Raw genomic sequence first — 14,756 nt, forward strand, 5'->3', positions numbered from 1 at the left:
AGATACATTTACATGGACTTCTGATTTATTTATTTATTTTTGAGACGGAGTCTCGCTCTGTCGCCAGGCTGGAGTGCAATGGCGCAATCTTGGCTCACTGCAACCTCCGCCTCCCAGGTTCAAGTGATTCTCTTGTCTCAGCCTCCCCACTAGCTGGGACTACAGGCGCCCGCCACCATGCCCAGCTAATTTGTTATATATATATATATAATTTTTTTTTTTATTTTTGAGACGGAGGCTGGAATGCAGTGGCAGGATCTCGGCTCACTGCAAGCTCTGCCTCCCGGGTTCACACCATTCTCCTGCCTCAGCCTCCGGAGTAGCTGGGACTACAGTCGCCCGCCACCATGCCCGGCTAATTTTTTTTGTATTTTTAGTAGAGACAGGGTTTCACCGTGTTAGCCAGGATGGTCTCGATCTCCTGGCCTCGTGATCCGCTCGCCTCGGCCTCCCAAAGTGCTGGGATTACAGGCGTGAGCCACCACGCCTGGACATTTGTTGTATTTTTAGTAGAGACGGGGTTCACCATGTTGGCCAGGATGGTGTTGATCTCTTGACTCTCGTGATCTACCCGCCTCAGCCTCCCAAAGTGCTGGGATTACAGGTGTGAGCCACCGCGCCCAGCCTGATTTTAATTTTTTTACTTTGCTGTCTGGCTGAGGTATTTAAAATGCTTTTGGCTTTTTGTCCCCAAGCATTTGCTTGACTAGACCCTCTGTTGATTAATTGTCTTCATCCTCCCCTAGTGGAGTCCAGCTGGGCAGAAAATGAAGGAGAATCCCTTTAGGGTGCACAGGGCTCCATTTTTGGCGGGAGGAAAAGGTGAGCATTAGCGTCAGGGTTATGCCTCATGTAGCGCTTCCCTGGCTGTGTGCAAAGGCCCCTGTTGTGGAAAGTTGTCGGGGGAATCAAATCCTTTTCTCTTTTTTCTTTAATTTTTTTTTTTTTTAAGATGGAGTCTCGATCTTGTTGCCCAGGCTGGAGTGCAATGGCACGATCTTGGCTCACTGCAACTTCTGCCTCCTGGGTTCAAGCGATTCTCCTGCCTCAGCCTCCCAAGTAGCTGGGATTACAAACGCCCACCACCATGCATGGCTAATTTTGTTTTTTCAGTAGAGATGGGGTTTCACAGTGTTGGTCAGGCTGGTCTCTAACTCCTGACCTCAGGTGATCCGCCTGCCTCGGCCTCCCAAAGTGCTGGGATTACAGGCGTGAGCCACCGCGCCCAGCAGTAAATCCTTTTATAAGTACAAAGAAATGTCACTGTTTTCCAGTATCCTGAAGTGAGTCCTTTTGTAAAGCAGAAGATAGATAATTCATCTGGGTTGTAAATGTAGATTTTCTTATATTGGGTTGACTTAAGGTGAGGCCCATTTCTCCTGAGATCATGAAGGATGGAGTGGCACTCCTTTATTCATTTGTTCATCCGTCCATTTAGTGAGCACCTATTAGATTTCAGGTGCTGTCCTGGGTACAGGAGGCCAGACGGTGAACCCTTTCTACCTCATGCTTGGGCTTGGAGCGCCAAGCCATCCAAACTCCCTGAGAGGCCTCTGGAAGGCCTCCCCCTTTGGCCAAATTACAGGCAGGTATGTGACTGATTTACCTTTGTCCCTTTGAAGAAGAGAGCAATATCCAAGCTGGCTGAAGGAAAACAGACTTGTTTTTCCTCGTCTGTTGGAAAGAACGTAGGGCTTACCCAGAGTTGATGCAGTTTGGTTCGGGACATCAGAGGAAGTATCAGGACACTCTGCCTTCCACCTATGAAAGGGTTAGTAGTTTACCGCTTGAAGTCACTGAATCACAGGTTATTGTTTTTCCTGCTAGAGACCTCTGCCATATGACCCCATGTTGAAGACCACTTGTTTTTTGTTTTTCTCACCTTTCAAGTCCCTCAGCTGGTGAGTGAGTTAGAGGAGATGGGGAGGGGTATGATCGGACCCTGAGGAATAGACAAACTGCTGGGGTAGCCTCTTGAATTGAGGTGAGAGGCTCTATTCTTACCATGAGGCCTGAGGGTGCTTTTTATTTTTATTTATTTATTTACTTATTTATTTATAGACAAGGTCTCACTTTGTTACCTAGGCTGAAGTGCAGTGGCGCAATCTGGGCTCACTGAAGCCTCGACCTCCCGGGTTCAAGCAATCCTCCTGCCTCAGCCTCCCGAGTAGCTGGGATTACAGGCACACATTACCACACCAAAATAATTATTGCATTTTTTGTAGAGACTGGGTTTTACCATGTTACCCAGGCTGGTCTTGAACTCCTGAGCTCAGGTGATCTGCCTGCCCTGGCCTCCCAAAGCACTAGGATTACAAGTGTGAGCCATTGCACTGAGCTTCTGCGGGTGTTTTTTAAAAAAGAATTTATCGAGATGAAATTCATGCAACATGAAATTAACAATTTAAAAGGAAATAATTAGGCTGGTCACATTGGCTCACACCTATAATCCCAGCACTTTGGGAGGCTGAGGCAGGTGGATCACTTGAGCCCAGGAGTTCAAGACCATCATGGGCAACAAAGTGATTCCTCATCTTTACAACAATAACAGTAACAAAAATTAGCTGGGTATGTTGGCACATACCTTTGGTCCCCATTACTTAGGAGGCTGAGGCAAGAGGATCACTTGAGCCCAGGAGGTTGAGGTTCAGTGGGTCGTGTTCATGCCACTGCACGCCAGCCTGGGTGACAGAGCAAGACCCTGTCTCAAAAAAATAAAGCAAACAATTCAGTGACATTTAGTATATTCACTATCTTGTGCAACCACCTCTATCTAGTTCCAAAACATTTTATTATTTTTTTTTCTTTTTGAGACAGAGTCTCACTCTGTCACCCAGGCTGGAGTGGTGCAGTGGCGCGATCTTGGCTCACTGACGCCTCCGCCTCCGCCTCCCAGGTTTAAGTGATTCTCGTGCCTCAGCCTCCTGAGTAGCTGGGATTACAGATATGCACCACCATGCTCAGCTAATTTTTATTTTTTTGAGACGGAGTCTCGCTCTGTCACCCAGGCTGGACTGCAGTGGCGTGATCTGGGCTCACTGCAGCCTCCACCTCCCGGGTTCACACCATTCTCCTGCCTCAGCTTCCCAAGTAGCTGGGACTACAGGTGCCCACCACCACACCCGGCTAATTTTTTGTATTTTTAGTAGAGATGAGGTTTCACCGTGTTAGCCAGGATGGTCTTGATCTCCTGACCTCATGATCCGCCCGCCTCGGCCTCCCAAAGTGCTGGGATTACAGGTGTGAGCCACCGCGCCCAGCCTCCCAAACATTTTCATCACCCCAAAATAAAACCCCACACCCATTAAACAGCTGCTCCCCATTCCCCCTTCCTCCCTGCCCCCCGCCCAACCACTAATCTTTCTGTCTCTATGGATTTCCCTATTCTAGACACTTCATATCAATGGAATCATACAGCATGGGGCCTTTTGTGTCTGGCTTCTTTCATGTAGAATACTGTTTTCAAGGTCTAGCCGTGTGTTAGCAGGTTTCAATTCTTCATTCCTTTTTATGGCTGACTAATATTCTCTTATGTGGATATATACGCCATTGATGGACATTTGGGCTGTGTTCCCCTTTTGGCTGTTCTGAATGGGGCTGCTGTGAGCACGCATGTACAAATACTTGTTTGAGTATCCATTTTCGTTCTTTGGGGCATATACCTAGGAGTGGAATTGCTGGACTTAGGGTACTTTTTCAAGGAAAGGATAAGAGAAAAGGGCTGGAAGCATGGCTGGGGTGGGGGGAATCAAGGGAAAGGAAGGTCCCTCTTCATCTGGACTGTATGTGAACGTCCGTGAGGAAATGGTAATGGAAGCCACACCACCGACCAAATCTTGGAGCTCCTCCTGTGAGCCACTCATGGGCCTGTTTGAGCTTTAGCATCTTTGCTCATGCCAGTTAACTTTTGGCTGTCTCAAAAAGGCAAATTCACCTGCAAATGACAAAGATTGGTAGTCAGTGAAGAGAATTAGAGGAATGTGCCAGAGGCTTTGAAGGAAGTTCCCAGAGAGGAGCCCCAGGAATGTGGTGAGTTAGGGCTGCTCCAATGGAATCCTTGTGTGTCCTCTTGTGGGGAAGGGGGACAGCAGTCATTTGAATGCATGTGTTTCGGCATGTTGGTTAAGCAAGTACTTTATAGTCTCGCCTTGTAGGAATTCCTCCCTCCTTTCCTCTCCATATATTTATTAAGCTCTTACTATGTGCCAGGCACTGGGTTTAGGTACGGCAGAGACAATGGTGAACAGGACAGGCATGGTCCCTGTCTTTTTAGAACTTATGCTCTCACTCCATAATCTCCCATGACACCTAACACAGGGCTAGGCACAGAAGACACACCCACCTAACTGACAAATGTTTCTGGAAGAAACTACTTCCAACCCTCAAGTGACATGGGGTACAAAGGAGCACCTGAGCCGACAGCGGGACTGCAGTTGTTTTTCAGGGAGTGCACAGAAGATCTAATGTGCATGACTAGAGGTTTCCCACTCTGGTTGCTCAGCCATGACTCTGAAAGCTTCTCTCTGGCTGCCTTTTCCTACTGGGGGAAACCCTGCATCACCTGGAAGGTTGCTAAAGAAATGAGTCATTTCAGTAGCTCACAATGCTAATAGGTGTTCTTGTCGATAGGATGATCCCAAAGGGATATTGGGTCATGGCGGTGCTTCGCACTGGGGGAAACTAGCTCTGCTCCTTTAAGTTGGCTGCCAACTTCCTCCTGGGATTTGCTTTCTGGGGGGCACCCTCACCTCACCTGTGCCCTTTGGACTGTCTCCTGTCCAGTTGCCTAGCTGTCACCTGAGGGCTGGTGGCAATCATACACAACTAAGTCAGCTTGCCAGTTGTACAGGGTGGCATATTGGTTGAGCCATGTGTACCCTTAGATGGTACAGTTGGATTTGTTGTGAAAGCCAATGGACCTACTTTTTGTTCAGGTAGGAATAAGAGGTGAAACAATTCCACTAGGTAGTGCCTAGCTAGGAAATGAGGAGGCTAAGGGGTGGCCTTAGCCTCCTCATTTGTCTTGTCTTGTCTGTAGAGCAAGTAAACAAAAGATTGTAAAAACTTTTATTGTGGTCAAATACATAGAACCCAAAGTTTACTATTTTAACCATTTTAAAGTGTACAATTAAGTGACAGTAAGTAATTCACAATGTTGTGCAACTACCACCACTATCTAGTTTTGAAACTTTGTCATAATTTTAAAGGAAAATCCTGTCCCCATTAAGCATACCCTCCCGCTCTCCCCCAGGCCCTGGCAACCACCAATCTGCTTTCTGTCTCTATGGGTTTGCCTCTTCTGGACATTTCATCTTAATGGAATCATACAATATGGGACCTTTGGTGTCTGGCTTCTGTCACGTAGCATCCATATGGGTAGCATGTGTCAGAATCTCCTCTTAAAGGCTGAATAATATTCCACTGTATGGATATACCACATTTTTGTCTGTTTATCCATTCATCCATTGATGGATGTTTGGGCTATGTCCACCTTTTGGCTGCCATGAATAGAAGTGCTATGAACGTGCACACAGACAGGTACTTGTCTGACAACCTGTTTTTAGTTCTTTTGGGTATATAGCAGGAGTGGAATTGCTAGGTCATATGGTAATGCTGTGTTTTACCTTTTGAGGAACGACCAAACTTTTCCACAGCAGCTGAACCATTGAGTATTTCCATCACAAATTTCATCAGTTGGTGGGCGTTTGGATTGTTTCCACCTTTTGGCTTTTGTGAGTGGAGTTGCTGTGAACATTCATGTATAAGTTTGTTTGTTTGTTTGTTTTGAGACAGAGTCTTGCTCTGTTGCCCAGGCTGGAGTACAATGGCATTATCTTGGCTCACTGCAACCTCTGCCTCCCAGGTTCAAGGGATTCTCCTGTCTCAGCCTCCTGAGTAGCTGGGACTACGGGCGTGTGCCACCATGCCTGGCTAATTTTTATATTTTTAGTAGAGACTGGATTTCGCCATTTTGGCCATGACTGGTTTCAACCTCCTGACCTCAGGTGATCCACCTGCCTTGGCCTCCCAAGGTGTTGGGATTACAGGCGTGCGCCACTGTGCCCGGCCTCATGTGTAAGTTTTTGTTTGAACACCTGTTTTCAGTTCTTTGGGATATATACCTAGGAATGGAAGCAAAAGGATTTTATGAAGATAAACCTGGCCATTTCCCCATGTTCTTCAAAAATGAACAAGAAGGACTTATGCTTATTTATATTACTATACATTGGAGAGATTATGATTCGATAAATGAACATTGTGACCAGCAGGGAATTAAAATCCTGGGATAGGTCTAAGATTCTGCTTGCAGGGTTAAAGCTCTACACCGTATAAAGTGGAGGTCCCAAACCTAAATGCCTTCAGGCTTAAAAGGGAGAAGCAGGCTGGGTGGGGAGTGGCGAATTGGAGCCCAGCCCGCATGTGTCCCTGTTCCCTCCAGCCAGCTGTTGACATGCAGGAATTTGGACACAATGTTGCCAGATCAGATTTTTTTTTTCACAGAAATATTGGGAAATCTGGATTTTTAAGTGAAATTGCCCAATTTAAAAATGTCGGAAGTGGGGCCAGGCAAGGTGGCTTATGCCTGTAATCCCAGCACTTTGGGAGGCTGAGGTGGGAGGATCGCTTGAGCTCAGGGGTTTGTGATCAGCCTGGGCAACATGGTGAAACCCCATCCTTTACAAAAATGAAAAAAAAAGTATTAGCCAGGTGTGGTGGTATGCACCTGCAATCTCAGTTACTCGGGAGGCTGAGGTGGGAGGATCACTTGAGCCCAGGAGTTCAAGGTGCCGTGAGCTATGATCATGCCACTGCACTCTGGGTGGCAGAGCAAGACCCTGACTCTTAAAAAAAAAAAATTAAAATGTTGGAAGCAAATTGGGATTTTTTTTTCTTTTAAAGCACTGGGTCAAACACTAGGCAGTCAGTGGGTTAGATTGGTCTCCTGTCCCCTTGTTGGCAGTCTCTGACTGAGAACAGGAAGTGTGTGTCTCTCTGGTCACTCCTGGACTCTCTTGTGGTCCTTCCTTCCCTTCTCCCATTCCCTTAGCCCCGTATGCATGGACTTCACTTGGACATTCCTTCCCCAGCCTAACCTCCTTGTCTCACTGCCTGCTCTTCTTTCATCAGATCACCTCTCGGATCTTCAGGGCCGGGCAGAGGGTGATCCCGGTGTATCCTGGGATTTTTACAGCAGTTCTGTGTTGGGTAAGTTTTAAGTGAGATTCTTCCCACCCCTCTTCTCAAGGACAGGAGTAGCCCTGTGGTGGTATCCCTTCTTCACCTTTTAGTGGCTTACAGACCCTTTCAGACCGAACCTGAACCCGAACCCATCCTTCCCTGCAGACTCAGAAGTCATTTGTCGAAACTGGGAAATGCAGCACTGGTTTGGACACAGCCATCCCTCGCTAGCCCTCTACCACTCCCCGCCCTGGGCATTTAAAAAATTCTCTTTCTTCCGAGGTCCCTTTCTTCTCCCTGGCTTTGTCTTAACCCTGCCAGAAGCCTCTATGAGCATTGTCACCTATTCCAGTATTGCTCACACTCAAGAGGGACCCCACCCCTCACCTGAGACCTACCATTCCCTCCCTACCCTGCCCCCACGATGCACATGCAGTTTTTGAAATAGCTACTGTCTTCGGAGCCCTTAGCCTTCTGGCCGCAGCTTTCCTCTCCTGGAAGACCAGCAGGCCTTTATCCATGGTGGTCATCTAGCATTCGCCCTTTGGGCTAGGGGCTGAAGATGAAAGGAAACACCCACTCCTACCCTTGGGGGAAGCTGGAGGGGAGAAAGTCAGGATGGAATGCAACTGGCCACACCCAGAATGTGGGCTGGGGAAAGGAACCCGCTGAGCCCCCTCTGGGCTTCGTGGGAGCCCTGCAGGCAGTGAGGTGGCTTGGGAAAGCTGCAGCTAGAGAAGGACAGGTGTTTTTACCTTGCCCTTGTCTGCTGATAGTATCTTCAGGCTTCCATCTCCCAACAGCTGAGCAGCTCATCCTTGACGTCACCTTGCTTTTGCCAGTTGGAGGGGGAAGTGATATAATAAATCTCTGGCCACACAATGACTTCTTTCAGTACTAGAACTTTCATGTGCCCTCTGAAGGATGTGAGCCATGGAACCGGCAAACCTCATCCCTGACTAGGGGCCTGTGGCCTTGTCATTTACCTCCCAACCACCACCCCTCCATGTCCCTTTATCTGCTTAGCGCATTTCTTTTCTTCGGTTTTGTACATGTATCTGAGTCCTAATCCCCTATATGCTCCCCTTACAGAGGAAAAAGACGGGTTTGCCTGTGACCTCCTACATAATCCTCCTGGGAGCTCAGATCAAGAAGGAGACGATCCGATGGAGGAGGATGATTTCATGTTTGAACTCTCAGACAAGCCTCTTCTCCCTTGCTACAACCTCCAAGTGTCAGTGTCCCGCGGGTAAGTGTCCGAGAGATCCACGGTGACTGAGTGTCAGGATCCTGGCACTCAGTGGGAAGGTGGAGTTCTCCACGAGGAAGTGAAGACCTGGCAACAAGTGCCATCACACATGACAAAGGCTAGCCTGCCCTTTTAGCCCAGAGTAGTCATGTTCAAACTAGAGGCTGCAGGCTCCATGGACATTGACTATCTGCATTTCCTGAACCTTAAATCTAGACTCTTTCTCGGAAGCCTTTTTTTGCACTATTACTGGGTATAAAAGATAATCTGAGAGATACTTGGGCCTATGAACTGCTAGAATCTCTGGAACATTTTTGTAGTTTCTGGGGGTAAACAGATAGAACATTAGAAATTGAGATTGCTGGAAAAGCCAGGACATATGGTTGCCATAGCCATGGGGCCACTAGGGTCCTTCAGTAATCCACAGCCTAGTTTCTCAGTGCCATAATGTTAGTAGCGTGGTGCTGCCAACATTGTCAGCCTAGATGACTGTGCATATTATATTGGGGATCACCCATTTATTTAAGGAGACTAGAATATAGAATATACCTGACACGTAACATTAGATTGAACCCAATTTAATATTTATTTGATGGTTCTGGAGGGAGTTCGACAGCCGGCAGGGCCATGGCTCTTGTTGGGTTTCCCCACATGTCAGCGTGTGGAAGTGCTGGTTGAGAGAAGGAGAATGCGGGCTGAACTGCCCTTTTGTTCTTAGCCTCCATGATTTTTTCCCTCTGATTGGTGTCTTCATGTATTTCAAATACTTTTCTGAACAATTGTAAGGATAATTTTTCTTTGATATCTATTTTTAAAATGTCAACTCTATGTTAAAATCCTGTGAACCAGTGGCTGGTCGCAGCAGTTGTAATTTCAGCACTTTGGGAGGCCGAGGCAGGTGGATTGCTTGAGGCCAGGAGTTCCAGACCAGCCTGGCCAACATGGTGAAACCTCGTCTACTAAACATACAGAAATTAGGCGGGCATGGTGGCGGGTGCCTGTAATCCCAGTTACGAGGGAAGCTGAGGCAGGAGAATCGCCTGAACCTGTGAGGCGGAGGTTGCAGTGAGCTGATATTGCCTGCTACACTCCAGCCTGGGCGACAGAGTGAGACTCCGTCTCAAAATAAAATAAAATAATAAAATAAGTCAGTGAACCAGCATGATGTGCACAGGATAGGGAGCTAGGTAGACGATGGATGAGGAGGTCTTTAAGTGAGAGCCTCTGTTTAGGGCTCTAACCATTAGACCACAGTTTCTTTGCATCCCCTGCCCTCCCCCCCACCACCCCACATGCATAGCCTGATCAGAATAAAAATAGCATGTATGATGGCACTAGTAGGGATCAAGTTTCAGGGGCTTTTGGTCCTTATTCTTCTGGGCATAAGCTGATCCCTGAGGACAGGGCGGGGCCTCTGGGATATAGTATTGCACGGTTAATTAATTCCTCCGATGTATTCAGCACCTCCCTCTCTGAAACAGGATCTTGGGCTTCAGGCAGTAAAAGGACCAGGGTAGTCTGCATTAGGTGCAGACAGAACACGGGCCACGGAGGGCTGCGTGCCCCTCAGCGAGCTGAGTGGCAGGCACGTGGTTAGCCCAGAGCCCGGTACCAGCAAAGCTGGTTTTCCTGACGTGACATCCTCTAGCGCTCGCTCTAGAGCTGCCTTTCCCCACAGCTGCAGCACACTGTGAAAATGTCTGTTCTTCAAGAAGTTGGGGGTGGGGGTGCTAGCGTAGAGTGATGCCTCTGAGGCCCTATGGGGTGCAGAAGGGCCTTCTGAATCACCAAAGCAAGATTGAATTCTCATCACTAGTGTGAATGTTCTCAGGGCTTTTTTCCATTCTTTGGAAGTGATGGTCCAAGTGTATGATATCTGTAGTCCCCTTTTCTTAATCCAGAGCCCTCCATTTCCTACTCATGTGAGATAAGAGCTTGCTGTCATTTGGGAGAAATGTTCCATTTTAGGGATAAGGATCGTGGGTCTGGTTAGATGTTTAAGGCGCTGGAACAGAACATTTGATTCTATAAACATGTCTTAAACAGCTGCACCAGGTCAAACCCTGGGGACCTTCAAAGAATCCACCGTCTAGTGCAGTAGACAGACAAGTATATAATTAACTCTAATAAAAGACAAAATGTCCTAAGCAGATTTATTATAAAAAACTCCAACAGTTTCAGAAGGGTGTCAAATGCAAAAAGTTCCAGTCCACCCTGAGCCCCCATTGCTATGCTGCAAAGTGAACCACAGTTTAAGGTTCTTTTGCAACCCTTTCAGAAATGGGTTTTGTTAGTAGTATTACAATAGGGATGTGAATCAAATGCCACGAGACCATGGGAGATGGAAGAACAATGAGTTACACCGGGGGAAGGTTTCACAGGTGATACAGTATCTACCTGAGCTGGGCCTGGAAGGAGAGAAGGATGGAGCAAGGCACTGAAACATACAAGTTCAGAAAGTAGGGGGAGTCCTTTATCATGTGGCTGGTGCTTGGTAGGGTGGGGGATACAATGTGGGGTGTGTGTGTGTGTGTGAGAGAGAGAGAGAGAGAGAGAAAGAGAGAGACTGGGTGGACGTTGGGCTGAAGAGGTTAGAAGGTCTCATATAATATCATGCTAGTGGCCGGGCATGGTGGCTCACGCCTGTAATCCCAGCGCTTTGGGAGGCTGAGGCAGGTGGATCATTTGACGTCAGGAGTTTGAGACCAACCTGGCCAACATGGTGAAACCCCATCTCTACTAAAATACAAAAATTAGCCAGGCGTGGTCGTGGGCGCCTGTAATCCCAGCTACTCAGGAGGCTGAGACAGGAGAATTGCTTGAACCTGGGAGGTGGAGGTTGCAGTGAGCCGAGATTGCGCCACTGCACTCCAGCCTAGAGACTCCGTCTTGGAAAAAGAAAAAAAAGAAAAGAAAACTGTAATGGTAACAGAAGATCCAGTGAGGGTGGGTGGGGGTGCAGAAGAGTGACTCTTGGCAAAGGGAAACCGGTTAGGAGACTGACAAGACAGAGCCCAGGCCAGAAGTGGCAAAGGCTGGAGCTGGGGTAGTGGAATAGTGAGGAGGGAAAACCCTGTGAACTGGGACCACTAATGTGGGGAGGCAGCGTTTCTTCCCGCATTAGTCAATGTAAGCGTTTGGCCCGGGATCAGCCTCTCCAGCACCCCTCCCAGCTGTCCCCAGGCTGCCACCCAGTCGGGTGTGCTCAGCAAAGTCAGACTCCACTTTCTGTAATGTGAGCTCTGGCCCTGCAGAAACGATGGTGCTGCTGCTGGAGAAAAAACTTGTCTAATGCATTCCAGAGCCAAAGAGAAATGCCTTTTGGATTACCCGCAGTTTAGGCCTTTCTCCACGGCTCCCCCTCTGCTGGGGAAGATCTTGGAGAGCAAGGAGGCCAGGGAAGCAAGAGTAAGAACAGGAGAAGGGAAGGCAGCCAGGGTTGGCAGGGGCGGGAGTCGGAGGAAAGACTGGTCCCAGCAGATGGCAAATGCCAGGTCACAGGGGCGCAGGCTAAGTCCCCAAGAAGCCTGCTAAGAGTTTTAGGTTCTAGAATGCCCCTTTGCCTCCTGTTTGTGTTATTTTGGAAGAGGTGGTCACTGATTGCGTGCTCACCATTTAGCTGAAAGCCGGGCCAGGCATTGCAGGGGACAGGAGAAGACATTTGCCTCAGCTATACCCAAGGAGCCTGTGGTTTAGCAGGGGACGGGGGAGCCAGACTGGCAGTGAGTTATAATGGGAGACATTGATGGTCGCGCAGCCTTTGTGGGCTTTGCAGAGTGTTCTGGGTCGGTGCCCCCACCGCTTCCTCCAGCCTCCCTCAATAACTCCCATCCTTGCCTTTGCAGGCCCTGCAACTGGTTCCTCTTTTCCGATGTCTTGAAGAGGCTGAAGCTTTCCTCGAGGATCTTTCAGGCCCGTTTCCCGCACTTTGAAATCACCACCATGCCCAAGGCCGAGTTCTACAGGCAGGTGGCCTCCAGTCAGCTGCTGACCCCTGCCGAGAGGCCTGGAGGCTTGGACGACAGATCCCCCCCAGGCTCCTCTGAGACTGTGGAGCTGGTGCGGTACGAGCCAGACCTACTTCGGCTCCTAGGGTCCGAGGTGGAATTCCAGTCTTGCAACAGTTGACCGGGAAAACAGCCCCTCCTCTTCTTTCTCCTTCCGAGTTCGCCCTTCCCCCACCTCCTTGTCTTTCCCCCACCGAGCACCAGACTGCAGAATGAGGCAATAATACGGACCAACAAGAAGCCGCCTTATCAATGCCAGCATTAGCGACTGGACTGTTTTTGTTTTTTTGGTTACAATTAGTTCTCATCTCCCTGTCGTCGTCATTGTTATCGTGGTTGGTGATGGGGGTGGAAAGTTGAACTCCATGTCTGAGGACAAGAGGTCCCGGGGGTGGTGGGAGGTGGCGCCGGGGTCCCTTGGACTGGCCTCCTTGTTCATGACCAAGACCAAACCTGGGCCCTGGATGGCCTTGGCCTGTCCCGAGGAGAAATGAGAAAATCCCAGATCTCTGAGCGCCCCCCAACTCCATTCCCCTGTGTTCTTCTGTCTTCTGTAGTATTTATTTTATTAGTATTTAATTTGTATTGTTTCATTGGTTTCTGATAAGTCTGTATCACTGTGACGATTTGAGACAACTTGTTGTATTGAGGGACTTTCTGTACCTCCTTTTCTTTTTCTTTGTTGATGAGCTCTGACAAAGCTATTCCCTGGTGTTTTTTCCCCCACTGGGGAGGGGGTGAGGTGGGAGGGGGTGAGGTGGAATGGGGTGGGGGAACATGGACTTGTGACTAACGAAGCTGGTTGCTGCTGGCCCAGGGCTGGGGGCTTGGGGGTAAATCCTGAGGCTTTGGTGCTCCCCCACCCACCCATTCCCGCCCTTTGCAGCAGCCCCGCTATCTTGAGATTAGTGTTGACAGGGAGGGGAGGATTGTGAGGTGAGGGGTTAATAAGTTACTCTAATAAGGGAGCGTGGAGAAGGGATCTGAGGGGTGAGGGTGCCCCCCCTCCTCACGCCTTCTTCACTGCCCCCCTCAGAGTGCACAATACGAGTTTGTTCCTGCCTCCACTCTCCCACCCCGTTCTGGCCTCCCTGTCTCAAGATACTGAGCCTCTCACCTCCCAGCCCTCAGCCACCCCCATCCCTGCCCCTTCTGAGACTCACAGCACCCCTTTCCTTCCTCTCCTCCCACCTCCTCCCTCAGCCCCTCATTCTCCTTGGGAATCTGCAGAGGGCTCTGGGACTCACTGCCAGATGTGAAATCCAGGCGTCAGCTGTTTCCTAGGCAAGGGCAGGAAAGTGGTCTCCAGCCCTTGCTCCACTCATGCCTGGGGGCCTGGGGCTGAGTGGTATCCCCACCTGGCCTCCCCCTGGCCTCTGGGCCTCCAGCGCTGGGTTTGTCGAGTGAGAGAGAGAGAGGAGCTTGGGTTGCTTCCCTGTCCCCGCCCCCTCTGTGGCATTGTCCCTCCCACTCTTCTTATTTTTCTACCAATTGCTATTTTTCCGAACAATCCTTGTAGAGTATGTACCATCCAAAGGCAGGAGGGCCTCGCCGTGGCCGGCTCTGGTTGGAGATGGTACAGTTTTATTGTACAGGTGCTAAAACAACAACAACAAAAAAGAAAATGGAAAAAAAAAGATTAAAAAAAAAGGAAAAAAAAAAGCCAGTTTGAGGATGGGACAATCTGTTCTCTAGAGGCTCCTGAGCCATGCGGGAGCATTGGTGGTTATTTTCTTTGTATTGTGTTTGTTCTTTGTTCCTGGGGGGGAAGTTCTCGGCCCCCTTCTGTAGGACTGCTCCCCACCCCCACCATACTGCCCAGTTGGTTTTGAACAGTTGTTTTCCCTTTTTAAGAAAAAAAAAATACATATATATATACATATATATATATAAAGTTGAGGGGTTTTGGACTTTAATTTGTTGGTTTTGTTGGGGTTCCTGGTATTGTGTAGTTTATTTCATGTTCTGTTTGCCTTTCCTTTTTTCGCATTTGGGTGTATATTCTGGCTGCCCTTTATGTTTCATTTTAAGCAACTGGCTGTGGAGTCAAAAACACTTGCATACTGAAAAACCTGTGTCAGGGCTTCTGTCTCCCGTCTCTCTTTTTCTCTCCTCCCCTTTGGGACTTTTTGATGGTTTCAGAAGGTGGGCATTGTGATTCAGTAAATGGGGAGCCCCCGCCATCCTGCTTTGCAGCTGTGGGTCCCAAGGGGTACGATGAATAAAGGCAAGGTGGAGTGGCTAGTGAACATTGGGTCACGATCTGGAAAGAAAAAGAAAGGGGCAAATCCTGGGGGCGGGGCCAGTGGGGGCAAATGGAG

General features: G+C 48.8%; 1 protein-coding gene across 10 annotated transcripts in view; it reads left to right on the top strand.

The window, feature by feature from the left end:
* Positions 1–14,506, top strand: part of BCORL1 (BCL6 corepressor like 1) — a 77,758-nt gene extending 63,252 nt beyond the window's left edge. For 7 of the 10 annotated variants that reach the window (XM_063804226.1, XM_016943863.4, XM_016943862.3 and 4 more), the window contains 3 exons: positions 7,129–7,206; positions 8,272–8,428; positions 12,274–14,097. In XM_063804226.1, coding sequence (XP_063660296.1) covers positions 7,129–7,206; positions 8,272–8,428; positions 12,274–12,556 — 518 coding nt within the window. In that variant the 3' untranslated portion in view covers positions 12,557–14,097. Of the gene's footprint in view, positions 1–7,128; positions 7,207–8,271; positions 8,429–12,273 lie in introns of all 10 variants that reach the window. The other 3 variants (XM_016943861.3, XM_016943866.4, XM_016943864.4) reach the window with 1 other exon arrangement.
* The last annotated feature ends 250 nt before the right edge of the window (positions 14,507–14,756 follow it).

Source organism: Pan troglodytes, chromosome X (genome assembly GCF_028858775.2).
Source record: "Pan troglodytes isolate AG18354 chromosome X, NHGRI_mPanTro3-v2.0_pri, whole genome shotgun sequence".
NCBI lineage: Eukaryota > Metazoa > Chordata > Mammalia > Primates > Hominidae > Pan > Pan troglodytes.